The sequence below is a fragment of the Pyrgilauda ruficollis genome, unplaced genomic scaffold (assembly GCF_017590135.1).
Source record: "Pyrgilauda ruficollis isolate IOZ18807 unplaced genomic scaffold, ASM1759013v1 scaffold258, whole genome shotgun sequence".
In the NCBI taxonomy this organism is placed as follows: Eukaryota; Metazoa; Chordata; class Aves; order Passeriformes; family Passeridae; genus Pyrgilauda; species Pyrgilauda ruficollis.
The window spans coordinates 186,255-205,646 of NW_024523911.1; the positions used below are offsets into that span (position 1 = coordinate 186,255).

At 59.7% G+C, this 19,392-nt stretch overlaps 1 protein-coding gene across 5 annotated transcripts; it reads right to left on the bottom strand.

The window, feature by feature from the left end:
- Positions 1–209: 209 nt before the first annotated feature.
- KANSL3 (KAT8 regulatory NSL complex subunit 3) lies at positions 210–19,356 on the bottom strand. Of its 5 annotated transcripts, none has more exons than XM_041471136.1 (21): positions 19,076–19,356; positions 18,052–18,222; positions 17,327–17,417; positions 16,658–16,843; positions 16,413–16,544; positions 15,668–15,784; positions 15,316–15,417; positions 15,126–15,197; positions 14,269–14,343; positions 13,465–13,622; positions 12,936–12,999; positions 12,303–12,503; positions 11,735–11,891; positions 10,290–10,367; positions 8,027–8,212; positions 6,384–6,462; positions 5,325–5,473; positions 4,524–4,636; positions 3,300–3,519; positions 2,999–3,123; positions 210–1,189 (listed from the first exon to the last, which is right to left on the bottom strand). In XM_041471136.1, the coding sequence occupies exons 1-21, from the start codon at positions 19,306–19,308 to the stop codon at positions 1,187–1,189; spliced, it is 2,712 nt and encodes a 903-aa protein (XP_041327070.1). In that variant the 5' UTR covers positions 19,309–19,356; the 3' UTR covers positions 210–1,186. The 5 variants fall into 5 exon arrangements, with proteins under 5 accessions (XP_041327070.1, XP_041327074.1, XP_041327072.1 ...); XM_041471137.1 differs by having other exon boundaries at positions 221–1,189; positions 11,735–11,888; XM_041471138.1 differs by lacking the exon at positions 10,290–10,367 and having other exon boundaries at positions 212–1,189.
- Between the last annotated feature and the right edge of the window lie 36 nt (positions 19,357–19,392).

Sequence of the window (19,392 nt, forward strand, 5' to 3'; positions counted from 1 at the left end):
TCACTTTTGGGGGAATCTCAGCAATTCCATGGAGCAGCCCCATGTCCAGGTGGGAACCAGCCCAGCAGCAGCTCCAGGTCCTTTGTGCCTCCAGGTCCTTTTTGCCCCCAGCTCCTTTTTTGCCTCCAAGTCCTTTTTGCCTCCAGGTCCAGGTCCTTTTTGTCTTCTGGTCCTTTTTGTCTGCTGGTCCTTTTTGTCTTCTGGTCCTTTTTGCCCCCAGGTCCTTTTTTGCCTCCAGCTCCTTTGTTGTCTCCAGATCCTTTGTTGTCTTCAGGTCCCTTTTTGCCTCCAGAATCCTTTTTGCCTCCAGGTGCTTTTTCCCTCCAGGTGCTTTTTGCCCCCAGCAGCTGCACCTGAGCCGTTCCAGACCATGCCAAGGCTCTGGGGGAGCTCCAGGCCTCGCTCTGCCCCTGGCAGCTGCTCCCCACCCGCAGTGACAGCGGGCAGGACACAGGGACAGTGGCACCTCCTTGTCCCCAGGGCTGTGACAGCTTCAGGAGGAGCAGGAGCTGTGAGTCGGCGTGGAAGGATCACAGAATCCATGGAAAGGCCAAGTTTGGGGACAGAAATTGGGAGGAAGCTGAATTTTGGGAAAGGTTCTTCCTCAGAGCGTGCTGGGCACTGCCCAGGGAATGGGCACGGCCCTGAGGCTGCCCAAGCTCAGATTTTGGGGAGTCTGTGCAGGGCCAGGGGCTGGATTGATGATCCCAGTGGGTCCCTTGCCACGCAGGAGATTCCAGGATTCTCTGATTATTTCAGGGAGCTGCCCCCTGTGGATCCTCTGTCCCTCCATCCCTTCACTGCTCACAAAATCCACCCTCAACAAAAGCCACCCCTGGAGTGGCCACAGCCACAAACTCAGTCCAAAAGCACAACCAAATTTAAAAAAATATTTAAAAAAAGGAATTTTTTTATTAAACAGCAACAAACCCAGAAAAACACGTCCCCTTTCCCACCGTCCAGGAATTCTGGGGGTCCCCACAGCCCCCAGGACAGCGTGGTTGCTGCTGGGCAGCCCCACAGTGTCCCCAAAGTGTCCCCAAAGTGTCCCCGCAGTGTCCTGGAGATGCCTTGCAGGACAGGTGCCACCTTGGGGTGCCCTGGCTGGCACAGGGCAGCCTCAGCAATGCCACACCAGGCCAGTGCTGCCAGCCTGGCCTCCCACACCACAGGGGCTCCGTGGTGCTCACTGTGGACAAGGGGACAGGGTCAGTGCTCTGGGGACATCCTGCACAACTCCCCCCCTGAGCCTGGTTCATCCCCAGCACTGGCACAGCCCAGGCAGGGCAAGCACAACACCCAAACTGGGACTGCTCGTGCCCAGGGCACCCAGATCCAGCACCCACACTGGCACAGCTCCATGCCCAGATCCCCAGGAAGCATTTCCCTGCTCAGATCCCCAGGATCCAGCACCCACACTGGCACAGCTCCATTCCCAGAGTACCCACACTGGCACAGCTCCATGCCCAGATCCCCAGGAAGCATTTCCCTGCTCAGATCCCCAGGATCCAGCACCCACACTGGCACAGCTCCATGCCCAGATCCCCAGGAAGCATTTCCCTGCTCAGATTCCCAGGATCCAGCACCCACACTGGCACAGCTCCATGCCCAGATTCCCAGGAAGCATTTCCCTGCTCCAGGAGTTCCTCTCTCCCTGCAGTTTGTCCCCCCCTGGGGCAGCATGCCCCGGGGTTCCTGCCCAGCCAGGCCCCTCAGGGCAGCCCTGGAGGCTCCCTGGCAGTGCCCAAGGCCAGGCTGGACAGGGCTTGGAGCACCCTGGGCAGGGGAAGGTGTCCCTGCCATGGTGGGACTGGGTGGGCTCCAAAGTCCCTTCCAGGATGCTGAGATCAGCAAGGACAGACCCCACAGCTCAGGCCTGCCCTGACTGCACAGGCTGTGACTAAAATCTGTGTCCCTGGCAGGGAAGAGTTCAGGATGGGACAGGAATTCCTGCCTCCCAGGGCTGGGAACTCTTCTCACACCATCCTCACTCAAACCCCAGCTCCAGGAGAACCACAGAGGTGGCTGTCCCCACACTGCAGGGGACAGACACCCCACAAGGTCCAAGTTTAGTGAGAAGATAAACCCAGTTTTACTCTGATTCTCACCTCCCAGTCACACAAACCCTCAGGTTTCTCCTCACACTCCTCCCAGGGGAGATCCCTGTGAAGTGCCCACCCCAAAGCACAGCTCAGCCCCAAATTGAAACCCCAGCTTGCTGCAGAGCCCTCAGCTGGAACTGCAAGGGGAATCTCAGCTCTGGCTGCTGCTGAGGCCTTTGGGGAAGGTTACGTAACCCCGCTGATGTCAGGGCTAAAATTAGGAACAAACCTCATTTCCTGTCAGAGCTGCTTTCAGTTTGCTTTGGAGCAGCCCTGGCACGGTTTGAGCCCTGCCTTGAACACACAAGCTCAGCGTTGTAACCAAAAAATTAACCCTTTCCTGGATGGCCTCAGCCTGGAGACCAGGTCCAGCCCTGCTCCTGGGTGTCAAGGTGACAGGGACACCAAGGGCAGCACAGCAGCTCTTAGGGGCACTGAAAAGCACCAAAGCTGCCTCTGACACAGAATTTCAGACCTTTCCCCACTGACCTGAGGGGCACCAGCTCTGGGATGCAAGCTCTGAGCTCAGTGAGTGCAAGAAACCCATGAAAGTCAAGGGAAGAAAATCCCAAAATCCTGAGATTTAGCTGAGACTCTGCCTGGAAAATCCTGGACACGATGGGTGCAGGGTCAGGCCTGGGGCAGCAGGAGCCAAACCAGCCTGGGACAGTGGGAGGTGTCCCTGCCGTGGTGGGGGTGGCACTGGGTGGGATTTGAGGTCCCTTTGAGCCCAAACCATCCCACGATTCCATGGGATCAAGGACAATCAAACCTGGACAGACACAGTGACAATGCCCTGGCTCCTGTCACCCCCTCCTCACACCCCAGACATGGAACAGCCACACCTGGCAGGGCCAGGAGCTGCCCAGGTGAGCAAGGAGAGCTGTCCCCCTTACCTGAGGGCCCTGGGGCTGCTCCTCCAGCTGGGGCTGAGCTGTGCCCAGCCCTGCCTGGCTCAGGGTGCCCACGCGGCCGGGCTGTCCCCGCAGCGTCACCGTGATGGTGGCCGGAGCCTTGAGGCCTGCAGAGCACACAGAAATGTCCCTGAGACACAGGGATGGTGGAGGCCACCTCCAAACTGGGCTCAGAGTGACCTCTTGGGAAGCACCAGCCCACAGAGCAGGAGGAGCTTTGGGAAAAAAGCTCCAGGCACCAGCAGCACCTCCCTCCCTCCCTGCCTGCCTCCCTCCTGCTCACCTGCAGCCTGGTTGGAGATGTGGGCCAGCCCGGGCAGGCTGCTGGCCAGCTTGGCCAGCCCCCCGTTGCTCAGCAGCTGGTGGATGGCCGTGGGCTTGCCGCTGGCCGAGGCCCCCAGGGCCAGCGAGGTGGCCACGGGGATGGTGCGCACCACGGCGCCCGCGTCCGTGCTGATGGCAGCCAGGCTCTGCAGCGCCCCGGGGGCCTTCAGCGCCGAGCTCTGCAAGGACAGGGCAGCGCTGAGCTCCTGCAGGGCCGGGCTAAGCCGAGCTCTGCAAGGACAGGGCAGCGCTGAGCTCCTGCAGGCCTGGGCTAAGCCGAGCTCTGCAAGGACAGGGCAGCGCTGAGCTCCTGCAGGGCCGGGCTAAGCCGAGCTCTGCAAGGACAGGGCAGCGCTGAGCTCCTGCAGGCCCGGGCTAAGCCGAGCTCTGCAAGGACAGGGCAGCGCTGAGCTCCTGCAGGGCCGGGCTAAGCCGAGCTCTGCAAGGACAGGGCAGCGCTGAGCTCCTGCAGGCCTGGGCTAAGCCGAGCTCTGCAAGGACAGGGCAGCGCTGAGCTCCTGCAGGGCCGGGCTAAGCCGAGCTCGCGTCCGTGCTGATGGCAGCCAGGCTCTGCAGCGCCCCGCACCACGGCGCCCCCGAGCTCTGCAAGGACAGGGCAGCGCTGAGCTCCTGCAGGGCCGGGCTAAGCCGAGCTCTGCAAGGACAGGGCAGCGCTGAGCTCCTGCAGGCCTGGGCTAAGCCGAGCTCTGCAAGGACAGGGCAGCGCTGAGCTCCTGCAGGGCCGGGCTAAGCCGAGCTCTGCAAGGACAGGGGCAGCCCTGCAGGGCCGGGCTAAGCCGGGATGGCCATTCCCCTCTCCAGCAGAGCCTTTGGGGTTTCCACACTTCTCCCTGGCCATGGGCAGGGCTGGTCCTGGTGGATTTGTCCCTCCCAGCCTGGAACTCTGAGGGGGACAAAGTGGGACCCTGAGAGGTGCCAGTGTGGCTTTTCCCAGGGAATGATCACTGATCCTTCCTGGAAATCTGAGGGGGACAAAGTGGGACCCTGAGAGGTGCCAGTGTGGCTTTTCCCACAGATCCCTCCCAGCTCAGCAGTCTGGGGGCTGCCTGCACAGAAACAGCTCCTCACAGAGCCCTTTGAGGAGCACCCCTGATCTCCCACCCAGGCTCCCTCTGTCCCCCAAAGCCTCCCCTGCCCCGTGGGGTCTCCAGGGGCTGCTCACCTGCACAGGTGAGCCGGCGGCGGCCGCGCTGGGGGCCAGGCTGGAGGCCTTGGTGCCCATGTCCTGCAGGCTGAAGCTCAGCCCCTGGAGCAGGCTGCTGGCAGAGGCTGCTCCTGAAAACCCAGGGAAGGACAAGGTCAGCCTGGGAGGGGTCACCAGCACCAAATTCTGGAGCTGGCCTGGGGCTGCAGAGCTGTTCTCCAACCTGAGGGCACCGGGGGTCCTCCCACAGCTCCTTTATGGGATCTGGGAATGTCCTGAGCGGGAAGGGACCCACTGGGATCATCCAATCCAGCCCTGGGACCCTGCACAGACACCCCAAAATCCTACCCTGGGAGCCCTGCACAGACACCCCAAAATCCCCCCCGGGACCCTGAACAGACACCCCAAAATCCCCCCCTGGGACCCTGCACAGACACCCCAAAATCCCCTCCTGGGACCCTGCACAGACACCCCAAAATCCAAGGGCTCCTGGAGCTCCGGCAGCCTTGGGGCTGTGCCCATTCCCTGGGCAGTGCCCACACCCTCTGGGGCAGAACCTTTCCCAAAATCCACCCCAAACCTCCTCCCCTCTGGGGACGGACCCTTTCCCAGATCCCACCCCAAACCTCCTCCCCTCTGGGGACGGACCCTTTCCCAAACCCCACCCAAACCCCCCTGGCCAGGCTCCATCCCCTGCTGCAGCCACAGAGGGGTGGCTGCGGAGCACAGCAGGGTTTGGGGTTTTGCTGTTTGACACACAAACGCCACAATCCCGCCCAGCCCCAGCTCAGCCAAGCCCTGTGAGCTCTGCCCCGGTACCTGGCAGCGCGGGGGCCGGCGGGGCTGGCAGGCCGTGGCCGCTGCTGGCCACCAGCCGGCTCTGCAGGGCGTGGAACGCGCTGGGGGCGGAGCTGCTGGGGATCCCGGGCTGAGCCGGGCTCAGCGAGGCCTCTGCGCTTGAGCTCAGCCTAAAAGGGAAGGGAGAGACCCCGATGAGGGCTGGGACAGAGAGCTGGCACTGCCTCCACAGCCAGGGCTGAGGGAGGAGGGAGCTGAGCTGCGCAAGCACAGCAGGGCTGGAAAGGCTGGGGAAAACCCTAAAAATCATCAGTTCCAAGAGAAGATTCCAGGGGAGCAGCCAAATCCAAGGATTTTCAAACTGGGAGAGCTTGGTGGCTGTGTTCACCTCCCAGGTCACCCTGCCCCAAAGGCACCGAGCCTGCAGGGCACTGTCCCTGCCTAAACCCCACTGTTGATTTATTTAAAATATAAAATTTAATTTTATAAATAATTTTATTTATTTCTTTAAAACAAGCTCTTCTTCCTCTCCTATTACAGAATCCTGGGATGGTTTGGGTTGGAAAGGGCCTCAAAGCCCACCCAGTGCCACCAGCAGGGACACCTCCCCCTGTCCCAGGTCACTCTGAGCCCTGTCCAACACCTCCATGGCTCCTCTGGGAATGGGATCAGTCAGAGCCCAGCTCCCCAAATCTTGAAACTGTTTCCATTTTAGGATGAAAAAAAAGTGTCAATGTGAGATTTACTCCTCAACAGTGCACAGTTCATACCCTTTATGAGCTGATTTGAGGCCCCTTTACCCTGTCTGCAACAAAAATGTTCTTTTTACTGCAAAGGTGCCAGAAGGGAAGGATTAGACACAGAATTTCTGCCAAAGCCACCACAAAGACAGAGAGAAACACACCTGAGGTTGGGAAACCACAGCAGACACAGCCACAGCACCTCCACTCCTGCCACTCCCAGGCCCCACTGGAGTTTCCAGGAGCCCCAGAGCCTCCCCCACGCCAGAAAACTCCAGTGGGGAGCAAAGCTCCAAGTGCAGGAGGGAAAGACCCCCGAAATTCCCAAATTCCCACTCACTTGGGGGTGGAGAGCAGCCCTGAGAGCTCCTTGGTGCTGGACACGGCCTGGCCCAGGGGCAGCGGCTTCCCGGAAACAACTGCAAAACAAAAAGGAGAACACTCAGCTCCTGTCCCCCACAAACCCTCTGGGATCCCCCTTTTTCCAAGCACCCATCCAGCTCCCAGAGCATCTTCTGCAGGAATCCCAGACTGGGAGGAGCAAAATCCAGTTAGAACACACAAAATATGGGATTACAGAGCCAGGAGGGAGGGAATCCTCCTGAAATCCCTGAGGAACCTCAGGCCCCTGCCACCAAATGCAAATCTCTCTCCTAAAGGGGAGATCCCCTCCTGTTCCATGGATGGATTGCTGGGATCTGGGTGATTTTGTAAGGATTCTTGCTTCAAGACACTTTACAAAATACACAGGGATGCGACAGGTCACGGAATTTGTTTATTGCAGCACTGGGGGATACAACTGCATTCCTTCCTCGTGCATTCCTCCTGGCACAGAGGCAATTCTCGTTTGGGTTCATGTTTACTTCTGCAACTCATTTCCTTTCTGTGGAAAGAAGTAAAGTTTGGAAAATTAAAAATAAAATTAAAAAAAAAATGCTTCTGGAAAGCAGAGGTTTTCAAAGCTGCCAGAAGATCAAGTGAAACCTTCCAGAAGGAAATGGATTTGTGTCTTGTGGCAGGAAGATGGAGCCCACCAGCTCTTCCTGGGCATTTTCCAGGTGCAGAGGCAGGATGGGAGCTGGGATTTGCTGGGATGTGAATCCCAGGGGTGCCTGGCACACTCCAGCCCCAGGGGGATCAGCAGAGCGGGCAGCTCGGCTGGGTGGGGCATCTGGAGGGCACAGAACTCTTCCAGAGGGAGCAACTTCACCACGATCCCTCAAGGAGCAGCGGGGTCCAGGCAGGAGGAACGTGGAGAGAGGGGTCCAGCAGCACCAGCAGGACCAGAAACCTGCTGAGAACCCTGCTCCCAGCAGGACCAGAACCCTGCTCCCAGCAGCACCAGCAGGACCAGAACCCTGCTGAGAACCCTGCTCCCAGCAGCACCAGTAGCACCAGAACCCTGCTCCCAGCAGGACAAGCACCCTGCTCCCAGCAGCACCAGCAGGCCCACCAGCACCCTGCTCCCAGCAGCACCAGTATCCATCCTGCTCCTACCAGGACCAGCATCCATCCTACTCCCAGCAGCACCAGTAGCACCAGCACCCTGCTCCCAGCAGCACCACTGTCCATCCTGCTCCCAGCAGCACCAGTGTCCACCCTGCTCCCAGCAGCACCAGTGTCCATCCTGCTCCCAGCAGCAGCTCCAGGCCTCCAGAGGAAGGTGCCTGACCAGAGGGAGGTGCAGGATCCCCTCGCAGCTCCAGGCTGTTTCTCAGGAGTGCGGAATTCCAAAGCCGTGGAAAAATGGCTCCTGCTAAGCCCCTCCAGCCACTCACACTGCGTGTCTCCACCTCTCCCTGCAGCTAAATCCTCCAAAAAGCAGGGCTAAGGAAAAGGCAGGGCTAAGGAAGCCAGGGCTAAGGAAGCCAGGGCTAAGGAAGCCAGGGCTAAGGAAGCCAGGGCTAAGGAAGCCAGGGCTAAGGAAGCACAGCTCCCTCCCCGCCAGGCCCTGCCAGGTGCCACAGCCAGGTCCCAACTCACTTTCAGCCTGGGTGCTGAGGGCTGCTCCGGTGCCCGTGGCATCTCCGTGGGAGACAATGGTCACCTTGATTTTGGCTCGTTTGGAGGCTTTGGTGCACGGGGTCGGGCTGGGGCTCTGCTGCCTCTTCAGCTGCACTCTCACATCATCTTTGTCAGCCCCCTCCGAGTGCTCGGAGGCCACTGGAACTGGGGGACACAGAAGGGGCTTTTGGAGGGCCCAAAGGGGAGCGTGCCCATGCACAGCTCCCCCTGTGCCAGCCTGCGCAGCTCCCGTGCTCAGGAACCCCCTGAGACCCCAGAGCTGGACAGGCTGCCAGGGCTGCCCTGGCTCTGCACGGCTGCCACAGCTCCACAGGGGCATTTTCACCCCAAAATCCTGGGGTCAGCCCCTCCAGCAGCCCTGCTGGCCAGGTGAGGGGACAAGGTGAGGGCTTGCAGGGACAGAGGGTCAGAGCTCAGCCCAGCTGCTGCTCCAGCACAGCCACAGGATCCCCACAGGATCCTTCCAGGAGCTGGGCAGGCTCTGAGAGGCCAAAGCAAAGCAGAGGAGGTGCTGCAGCAAAGCCAAGCCCCCAAAACCCCACACTGCAAGGGACTGGGGTAGAAACCCCAGAGCTGAGAGTTCCCTGACCCAAACACAAGCTCCCCGAGGCCAGGGTGACCCCAAAAAGCACAGAGGACCCACAAGTGCAGTCCCTAGACATACCCTGCCAAGCCACATCTGTCACCACTGGGGTACAGCCCCCCTGCCCGAGGCTTGAATGCTGAGAATTCCCAACATTCCCAGGTTCCAAGTGCATCCAGAGCTTCCAGGAGAGCCCTGCAGGCCCCACAGCCCCAGCCCAGGGCCAGCAGCCAGGCAGGAGTGAGTGGCACATGCACAGGCACTAGGTGACCCCCAGAGCACGGGCAGGCAGGGACCCAGCTGTGTCCCTCTGTGTCCCCTGGGACCCAGCTGTGTCCCTCTGTGTCCCCTGGGACCCAGCTGTGTCCCTCTGTGTTCCCATCCCATTCCCAAATCAGAGACTCCACCCAGGTCCTGTCTCACAGCCCAGGCAGCACTAATGAACCCAGAGCTCTTAATTAGCCCTTGATGCCACAAGCAGGCAGGCCAGGCTGGGGCCAGGCTCTCCTCCAGGTGTGTCCCTGTCCTGGTGTGTCCCTGCCCTGGTGGCACAGGGGAGGCTCACAGGAGGCTCCAGGGAACAAGGGATATTTCAGTCAGCCTGGAGAAGAAAAGAAGCCCCAAAAGCAGCAGCTGGGGGCAGTGCCAGGCTCAGGAGAACATTCAGGGTGCCCAGGGGCACTTCAGCCCTGGGGCCACCCCGGAGGAGAAGTGACACCGACAGCTCCAGTGACACCTGCAGCCTCCCAGAGCCTCGGGTCTCCACTCTGCTCCCTCTGCTGACCCCAGAGCCACTGGCACTGGCACTGAGGGTGGCAAACACGTCCTGGCACAGCCTAGGCTCCCTCCATCCCCCAGAGCATGGCACACTCAGTCACCTCTGGCTGCTCAGGCTGTCACCTGTGTCCCCTGGTGCACACAGTGTCCCTGATCCATCACTGTCCCGTGTCCCTGATCCATCAGAACCTTCCCAAATCAATTTCTGATCCATCAGGGCCTTCCCAAATCAATTTCTGATCCATCAGAGCCTTCCCAAATCCATCCCTGATCCATCAGGGCCTTCCCAAAGCCATCCCTGATCCATCACAACCTTCCCAAGGCCATCTCTGTCCCTGACCTCTCTCCTCTTCCCTAATCCCTCAGGCCAAGCCATGCTGCTCTGTGTCCACCCCTGGCTGTCCCACACGTCCCCAGGTGTGTCACACTGGTGTCCACACCCCCAGCACAGGAAAGGGTTAAACACCAAGCTCCAGTCCCTCAGAGCAATCCAGACTCCAGCTTTTATCCATGGGGAGCAGGAGGAGCTCAGCAAAGCTGAGATTTATCCATGGGGGGCAGGAGGAGCTCAGCAAAGCTGAGATTTATCCATGAGGGGCAGGAGGAGCTCAGCAAAGCTGAGATTTATCCATGAGGGGCAGGAGGAGCTCAGCTAAGCCTGAGATCTCTGCTGGCAAAGAGGGCCCTGGGGTGGAGCTCCAAAGAGCAGAGTAGCACAAAGCAGGGGACAAGGGGACACACTGGGGACACGCTGGGCCACAGCCCCAGAGGAAGGGGAAGAGGAGGATGATGGAGGAAGGCAGCAGAGACAGAGAGAAGGAGGAGACAGGCAGAGCCAGCGAGGAGTGAGGAGATACTCACCAAAGAGACATGAGGAGGTGCCAGGAGGAAGAGCTTTCCTCACCAGCATGTTTTGTTTCAGAAAAGCAGCAAACTGAGCTGAAATGAATCAGAGAGAACCACAGAATCACAGCCTGGCTCTGCAGGGGACAGGGGCTCTGGGGACACCGCTGTGACACTGAGAGGGGACCTTGGAGCAGGCAGAGCTCTGGACAGGATGGATCCAGCCACGGGAGCACAACCTGGCATGGCTCATTCCCAACAAAGAGCCTGCCACAGCCAGTGGGACAGTGCTGGGAGGAGAGCAGGGCTGAGCTGGGCTGGGCTGGACCGAGGGCCTGAGAGCAGCTGGGAGATGGGAGCCAGCAGTGCCCTGAGCAGCTCCAGCTGGGAATCACCTGAGCATTCCTGACAGAACCTGGCACTGGGAATCACCTCAGCATTCCTGAGAAAAGCAGGCACTGGGAATAACGACAGCATTTCCAACAGAACCAGGCACTGGGAATTAACCCCAGCATTCCTGACAGAACCAGGCACCAGGAATCACCACAGCATTCCTGAATCACCACAGCACTCCTGACAGAACCAGGCACTGGGAATCAATCCCAGCATTCCTGACAGAACCAGGCACTGGGAATCACCTCAGCATTCCCAACAAAACCAGGCACCAGGACACAGCTCCACCACAGAGCCTCCTCCTGCCTCCCTCAGGAACAAAACCCTTCAGTCCCTGGGCAGTGGAATGAAGGCAGATCCAGGCTCCAGCTTCTCCCTGGAGCCCATCCCAGGATGGGTGTGCAGGGTCACTGCTGCAGGTGACACTGATGGACCTGCAGGGTCACTGCTGCAGGTGACACCCACCAGCTTGTCCAGGTCTGTCCTGAGCAAGGAGAGAAGGGAGGACGCAGAGCCATCCCCAGGTGCTGCTGGAATTTGCCAGGAGGGATCTTCAGCCACAAAAGCACTCCCTGAACTCCCCAGGTTCACCCAAAGACTGAAGGCTTTTAACCAACCTCTAACAGGACACAAAACCCCACAGCTCAAGCTGGTTCCTTCTCCACAGCAAGTTTTCCACAGGATGGTTCTGGAATTCCCCAAATCCCACGGTTTCCACCTCAACTCAACAGCCTCAACCATCTCCTGAGCACCTTCAGGGCTTCCCCAGGCAGCCCTGAAGGAGACACCAGCCCAGGGTGTCCCAAAAGGATCAGAGCATGGCTCCAGGGGGTTTGGTCAGCTAGAGAGAGAATCCTTCCCAGTCCCAAAGCAGCAAGGCTCCACAAGCTGCAGAAACACCATTTCCAACCCAATTCCAACCCTCCAAAGCAGTGACAGGCGCTGAGCTGCAGAGAAAGCTGCCACAGGGAGCTTGAAATTCAACACAGGACAGGGGAAAGAAAAACCTAGAGAGAAAGAAACCACAAAATTGCAGCTGCTGGAAGGGTGGGGAAGCTGCAGGGAATTACCTTGTGCCTGTTTGTGGGTCAGGACAGCGTCGGGCCTGGGCACCTGCCTCCTCTGCAGCTGTGTGGGGCCCACCTGGCTGGGCTTGGGCAGGGCCAGGGCGGCCACCTTGGTCTTGGGGCTGGACGTGGGGCTGCTGGACACGCTGGACAGGTCCTGCTGGGACAGAGGGACACTCAGCCCACGTCTGCCTGGGGCAGCCCTGGCCCTGAGCACTCATTCTGCTCACCGGGAGAATCCTGGGATTTGTAAGGCTGGAAAGACCTTCAGGATCAAATGCCATTGTCAACAGCAGGGTCACCACCAACCCCTGTCCCCCAGTGCCACATCCAGCTGTGTTTTGAACATCCCAGGGGTGGTGACTCCACAAGCCTGCTCCAAAGCCTTACAACCCTTCCCATGAGACAACTGTCCCAAATCTCTAATCTAAACCTCCCCTGAGGCCACATCCCCCCGGGTACCCTCTCACCTCCCTCTCCCAACACTCAGCACAGATTTGGGAGATTTTGGTGGCACAAAACCCCCTCTTTGCACACCCCCAGCTGGAATTAGGCTGGGAAGAGCCCTCACCTCGGAGCCTGAGGGTGAGGCTGGCACTTTGGCTGCAGGAGAGGTGGGTCTGCTGCTCCTCTCGGGCAGCTCGAAGGACAGATCCCTCCTGCTGCACTCACGGGGCTTCTTCTTCCTCTCGGCGTCCAGATCGCGGGGCTCGGAGCCCGAGTGGCTCTCGGCCCGGGTCAGCACCCCTGTCAGGAAGTCTGCAATCTCATCCTGGCAATTTTGGGAGAAACAGTGGGATTCAGTGCTGAGCAGGTCTCTGAGCAATGGATCTCCACAGCTCGAAGCAAAGGAATGAAGCATTCCCAAGGGGATACACGGGCAAGGCTCTGTGGGTTTGGTAATCTGCAGGAAATCCTCAAAACCTCACAGAGAGAATGCAGATTTCTCAGTGAAGCTCACAAAGCACTGATTTAGGACTTGTGGGGAAAAATCACAATGTTTTCTCCCAAAATGCTGCTGTGCCCCCAAACAGATGTGTTGGGACACTCAGGAAACTGCTCAGGTTAAGGGGCACCCCCAGGGATCTCACACCTCCCTTCCAAACCCCCCTCAGGAGAAGATTCCCTCCAAACCAACCCATCCCTGCTGTAACCTGGGACACTCCAGCACAGACTCCTTCCTTTTCCTGATCCCTGTGGATACCTGGATGCACCTGTCCACCATGCTCTGGGTCAGGCCTTCTGACTTCTTTTTGGCTTTGCTTATCCTAGGGGAAAAGAAGAACCACAACAGGTGGAAATCCACACTTTTCCGTGAGCACACTCCCACCACTCTTCACCTGATGAGGACAAAGATCCTTTTTGCAACTCCCCAAAGCATCTTGCAAAGTCAGCCTGACATTTCAGAGCTCTGCTTCCATACCCAGTGTCAGTTCAAGGATTCTCTTTCCTCTCCTTTATGGATTTTCACTGCTAGAGATTTCTGACTCCTGTGATGCTCCAAAACCTCCTCTGTGCTGCTGGGTGCAGCCAGAAATCGAGCCCAGCTCAGCCCTAACTCAGGCCCATTCCCATACAGGTTTTTCCTGCAGTTATTCCCAACACACACAAGCCTGCTGTATTTCCATGCAATTCCCACGTTGTTCCAACACCAATTTGGGGTTGGCAACCCCAGCACGCTCAGGTGCTGCTCAGAATTCCCAGGAGGAGAGAGCCAGCTGGCAGAGCCTCACCTGAGGTTGTCATCTGCTCCTCCCACCACCACCAAGCTGTTGTCTGCCCGGATCTTCTCCCGGAAATCCTCCATGGCTTCCACGTTGCACTGCAGGGAGTTCTGCCCGATGACGAAGAGCACCGGGGTCTTCATCTCCAGGAGGGGATCATCCACATCCTGCAACAGGGCTGGGATGGAGCTGCAAGCCCGGGATGGGGCTGAGGAGCTCCCAGGGGTGAGGCCCAACAGCCTCATTTACTGAGGCCAGAGAGAAACTCTGCTTGATCTGCAGCGTGCTCCAGAAAATGGAGCAGGAGATGCCTTTCCAATGGAATTCCACTGCCCCTGGAAGGAGCCACTTCCCAGCGTGGCTGTGTCCATCACCAGTCCCTATCCAGTGACACCCAAAGGGGACAAATCTGGGCTCCACGGAAATGACACAGAAAATGAGGGACATAGGACATGGATAAGGGAGCCAGGACAGGGATAAGGAGGGACTCAGGACAGGGATAAGGAGGGACTCAGGACAGGGATAATGATAGATCCAGGCCATGGATAATGATGGATCCAGGCCCCCTAGAAGGAGCTCCAAAACTCCACCACAGCAGAGACAACCCAAGAGCACTCCTCACACCAGCCACGGATCAAGAATCCCACCAGGGTTGCCACAGACCCTCCTCTGAGAGCAAGAGCTCCTCCAAACAACAGTCACACCCACATTCCCCCAAAAAATCAGCCAATTATCCAAGAACCATTCCACAAAACAACCCAGGGAGGTTTAAAGACAAGCAGAGCTCTTTAAGCAGCTCCATCTGGTCCTTACCCCCCTGGGGCCGTCCACGGTGAGCAGTGGGAAGCCAAGGCACACAACAGCAGTGACATATTCCATCACAGAAACCTGGGCAGGGAGAGAGCAGTCAGCATTCCCAGAGCCAGCAGGGACACATCCCATCAGTCAGCATTCCCAGAGCCAGCAGGGACACATCCCATCAGTCAGAATTCCCAGAGCCCAGCACATCCCAGGAAGGAAGGCTGCTTTGCCAGGCTCCTGCCAGGCACAGAAAGACCTTAATAGCAACACCTTGGTAATTAACACAGTGATTAAATGACTCAAATTGCAAAGGGCCCACGATACAGAGGTCAAAGCCAGGCCCTGGAATGAGCAAAGGGACAAAGAGAACCCCAGGAGTCACTGAAATCCAGCTCTGAGCTGAGGCTGCCAAGGGGCTCTGGGAGAATCACAGAACCCTGGAATGGTTTGGAAAGGACCTTGGAGCCCATCCCACCCCTTCCACTGTCCCAGGCTGCTCCAGCCTGGCCTGGGACACTTCCAGTCACAGCTCCTCTGGGAATTCCAGCCCAGCCCCTCCCAGCCAGGAATTCCTACCCAATATCCTATTTAAATCTCCCCTTTCCCAGTGGGAAGCCATTCCCTGTGTCCTGTCCCTCCATCCCCTGTCCCCAATCCCTTTCCAGCTCTCCTGGAGCCCCTTCAGGGCCTGGAATGTGCTGGAAGCTCTCCCTGGATCCTTCCCTTCTCCAAGGGAACATTCCCAGCTCTCCCAGCCCAGCTCCCGAGGCTCCAGCCCTGGAGCAGCTCTGTGGCCTCCTCTGGCCCTGCCCTAACAGACCCACACCCTTCCTGTGCCCCCTGAGGACACAGAGCACTGGGACACTCACGTGACAGGCCACCAAGGCACCCGTGTTCCACCCGATCAGGATGATCTGCTTGTGAGAGAAGTGGTTGTGGATCTGTGGGACACAAAACAAAGCTGGAGACACTGGGACAGACACTGGGACGATGCCCAGGGTGGCACAGCTCCCCTGGGCATGGGGCAGGGGGCACAGGGGACCTCCTGCTGTCCCTCACCTCAGCCACCTTGCCCCTGACAGCACCGATCATGTGCTCCAGGCACTGCAGCACCCCCACTCCGCTGCCATTGTTCAGCAGGGACGTGGAGATGGGGATCACCTGCGAGGGAAAGGGGACATCAGGGACAGCCAGCAGGGCTGGGGACAACATCAGCAACAGCCAGCAGGGCTGGGGACAGCATCAGGACCAGCCAGCAGGGCTGGGGACAGCGTCAGGAACCCCAGAGAGCAGCCCCACAAATCCAGCACCACAGAGGCAACCCCACAGAGGTGGCCCCAAAGAAGAACCCCACAGAGGCAGCCCCACAGAGGAACCCCAGAGGCAGCCCCACAGATCCAGCCCCACAGACCTTTCCCAGGCAGGAGAGCTGGGACTGCCAGAAGCGGTGCCGTCGGGACGTGGGGAACAGGGAGTTGGCGGGGCCGGAGGAAGCGATGAGGATCAGGGGGGATCCGGGCAGTTTGCTCTGCAAGGTCCAACAGGAGCCGTGTCAGGGACAGCAGTGTTCCCAGGAAAGGCCTCCCTGCCCCACAGGGAAGAGGGAAGGATCTTGCACAGCTCTTTAACTGTTTTCCCAAGCCAAAGCTCCCTCAGGACACCCAGAGAATTTCTCCAACAGAAGCTGTCCTTTCTGAGGGACAGATCTGGCCTCTGCTCCCTGGGACAGGGACAGGACCCAGGGAATGGCTGGAGCTGGGCCAGGGAAGGCTCAGGCTGGGTTTTGGGAAAGGTTCTGCCCCAGAGGGTGTGGGCACTGCCCAGGGAATGGGCACAGCCCCAAGGCTGCTGGAGCTCCAGGAGCCCTTGGATTTTAGGGTGTCTGTGCAGGGCTCCCAGGAGGAGATTTTGGGGTGTCTGTGCAGAACTCCTAGGGATGCCCGGGCGGGATTTTTGGGATGTCTGTGCAGGGCTCCCAAGGATGCTCTGGGTGGGATTTTGGGGTGTCTTGGGGATTGGATTGACGAACCTGGTGAGTCCCTTCCATTCAAGGAGCAGGTCTAAATCAGGGGCAGAAGACCCCAGGGAGGGGACAAAGGCAGAGCATGGGAAGACTGAAGCTGCCACGGGACCCCCACACCCCCTGGGGCACTCACTGGTTTATTATGGGACAGGACACCCACTGCTGGGTCCCAGGGTCTCTTGAGCAGCAGGGACAGCGCCTCAGCCCCTGCTGCTCCCGTCTTGGCTGTGGAGGAGAGCAGCATCCTGTCGATCAGCGCGGGGATCTGCAAGCACAGGCCAGGGGGGACTGAGAAAACGCACCCAAACCACGGGACAACAATTCCAGCCTTTCCCCTCTGCCAGCTGTGACAGCCAAGCCTCCCTCTGCTTTCAGCACCTTTCCCTTCAGGGTCTGCAGGGCATCCAGGTATGCAGCCAGCACGGGCAGGCTCAGGGTCTCCACCAGCGTGGTGTGGAGCCACTGGATGAGTTTGGTATCCCAGTTGACGCTGGCCAGGGCCTGGCGCACCCTGCGGGCACATTTATCCACAGCGATCCTCCTCAGCACGGGCTCGTTGCAGGCCTGGAAGCAAGAATTCCCAAAAAACAGTTCAGGGGAAGGAAAATGGAGCATGGCACTGCAGCCCCATCCCTAGGGAAATGCCAGCGTGGGCTGCCCAAACACCTGGAGTGAGGACAACATCTGTCTGAGGAGGACGAGGCTGAGGGGAGCCCTCAGATCCCTGGGACAGCGACAGGACCCAGGGAACAGCTAGAGCTGGGCCAGGGCAGGTTCAGGCTGGGTTTTGGGAAAGGTTCTGCCCCAGAGGGTGTGGGCACTGCCCAGGGAATGGGCACAGCCCCGAGGCTGCTGGAGCTCCAGGAGCCCTTGGATTTTGGGGTGTCTCTGCAGGGCTCCCAGGGATTGCCCTGATGATCCACGTGGGTCCTTCCTATAATCCCATAAAAACCACAGCTCAGGGGAGACCAGAGCTGCTCCTCAAGGCTACCCCAGGGCCACAATACCCCAGGTTTTGTGGCAAGGCTGGAGCCCAGCCCCTCTCACCCCTTCGTTGGCCAGGCGGGCCAGCCTGTCCGACTGCAGTGCTTTGTGGATCTTGTTGAACAGCTTGTTCTGGGCCATGGTCCAGCCCGTCCTGCGGGGACAGACACACAGGGTCACCCACAGAACCACCAACCCATCCCTGCTTCCTCTGCTCTGGAACCGCCACCCCACCTCTTGATGTGCTCCGCCTAGCCTGGACTCCCATTCCCTGGAATTCCCAGCTTGGATCCCCTTTCTCTGGAATTCCCAGCCCATATTCCCACTCCCTGGCACTTCCAGCCTGGATTCCCTGGCACTCCCTGCCATTCCCAGCCCAGATTCCCTGGCATTTCCACCTGTTGATGTGCTCCTCCCAGCCCATATCCCCCGCCATTCCCAGCCCATATTCCCAGCTCATATCCCCTGCCACTCCCAGCCCATATTCCCATTCACAGCCCCTATTCCCATTCACAGCCCCTATTCCCACCTGTTGATGTGCTCCTCCCAGCCCACATTCCCACTCCCAGCCCGTATCCCCTGCCATTCCCAGCCCACATTCCCATTCCGAGCCCACATCCCCTGCTACTCCCAGCCCATATTCCCATTCCCAGCCAACATTCCCATTCCCAGCCCGTATCCTCTGCCATTCCCAGCCCACATTCCCACTCCCAGCCCGTATCCCCTGCCATTCCCAGCCCACATTCCCATTCCCAGCCCACATTCCCATTCCCAGCCCCTATTCCCACCTGTTGACGTGCTCCTCCCAGTCGTCGGGCGGCGGGGGCGCGTCGGCGTCGGTGCGGGCGAACATGACGTGCCGCTCGCACTCGTTCATCACACTCCGAGCCTTCTGGTTGTCGTACAGCGGCACCGGCGTGGGCGTCACCGTCTCCACGTCGATGGGGACATCGGCCTCCCTGCCACCCACACGGGGGTCAGGGCAAGGATGGGGCACCCCGGGGTCCGCCGCGTTTGGGGATGGGAGATTTGGGGGATCCGGGGGGTTTGGAGCTCCAGGGAGGTTTGGGGTTCCAGGGGGTTTGGGCAGTGGTCCCAGGGATACACAGGGTGGAACTGACCCAGGGATCTCGGTACTCCAGGGCCACCAACTGGGGGCCCCTGGAGCACCAAACCAAGCACCTTGGACACCCCAAACTGAGACCTCTGGGCCCCCAAACCAAACCTATCCTGCACCCCCAAACCGATCTCCCTGAAGCCCCAAGCCAAGCATCCTGAACCATCAAACCTAGAGCCCCAAAACAGAGACCCCCTGGAGCCCCAAACTGAGACTGCTGGAGCCCACAAATGATGGACCTCCAACCATGGTGCCTGGACCCCCCTGGACACCCCAAACCGAGACCTCTGGTCACCCCAAACCGAGACTCCTCACCGCCCCCTAACCCATCAGAACCCCCCGACCCCCAGTTTCCCCCTCACAACTCCCCCACTCGCCCTTATGACTACCCCCAGCCCCACAGACCCTCCCAACTCCTCCTTCACAGCCCTGCCCTGCCCCTCCCCACCCCTCAGGACCCTGCAGACCCCAAACGGCTCCCCCCACCCCACAGGAGCTCTTCCTTTCACCTTAAAGCCCCTCAGCCCCACAGGACCCCCCCAGTTTCCCCCTCAGCTCCACAGGACCCTCTCCTTTCCCCTCACAGCCCCACAGGATCCCCTCCTTTCCCTCACAGGCCGCTCAGCCCCACAGGACCCCCACCCAGTTTCCCCCTCCGAGCCCCTGCCGTCCCCTCCGCCGCTCGGGGCTCTCACGGGGCGCTGCCGAGGTGCCTCCGCGGCGTGAGGAAGAGGAGCCGGGCGGGCCGGGCGGCGCTGGCGTCGGGGTGCGCGCTCCAGGGCTTGGCGTAGCTGTGGTCGAGGCACACCAGGTCCAGCTCCCGCTCGTGCGCCGACAGCTGCAGCAGCAGCGAGGTGCCCATCCTGCGGGCCGACCACTGCAGCTCGCGCTCCCGGTCGCGGTCGCGGTCCCCGGCCCGCTGCGACATGGCGGGAGCCCCGCCCCCTTCGCCCTGCCCTCACGGCGCCGCCGCCCGCCCCCCAGCGCGCGTGCGCGGAGCGCGCTCCCGCCC

Bases quoted from the DNA above. Each gene is read 5' to 3' on its own strand.
- KANSL3 (XM_041471136.1), bottom strand. From the start codon at position 19,308: ATGTCGCAGCGGGCCGGGGACCGCGACCGCGACCGGGAGCGCGAGCTG. The intron at 3,520-4,523 runs GTGAGCAGCCCC...CTGTCCTTGCAG, and splicing joins CCGCCGGCTCACCTGTGCAG to AGCTCGGCGCTGAAGGCCCC. The intron at 3,124-3,299 runs GTGAGCAGGAGG...TGTGCTCTGCAG, and splicing joins CATCTCCAACCAGGCTGCAG to GCCTCAAGGCTCCGGCCACC.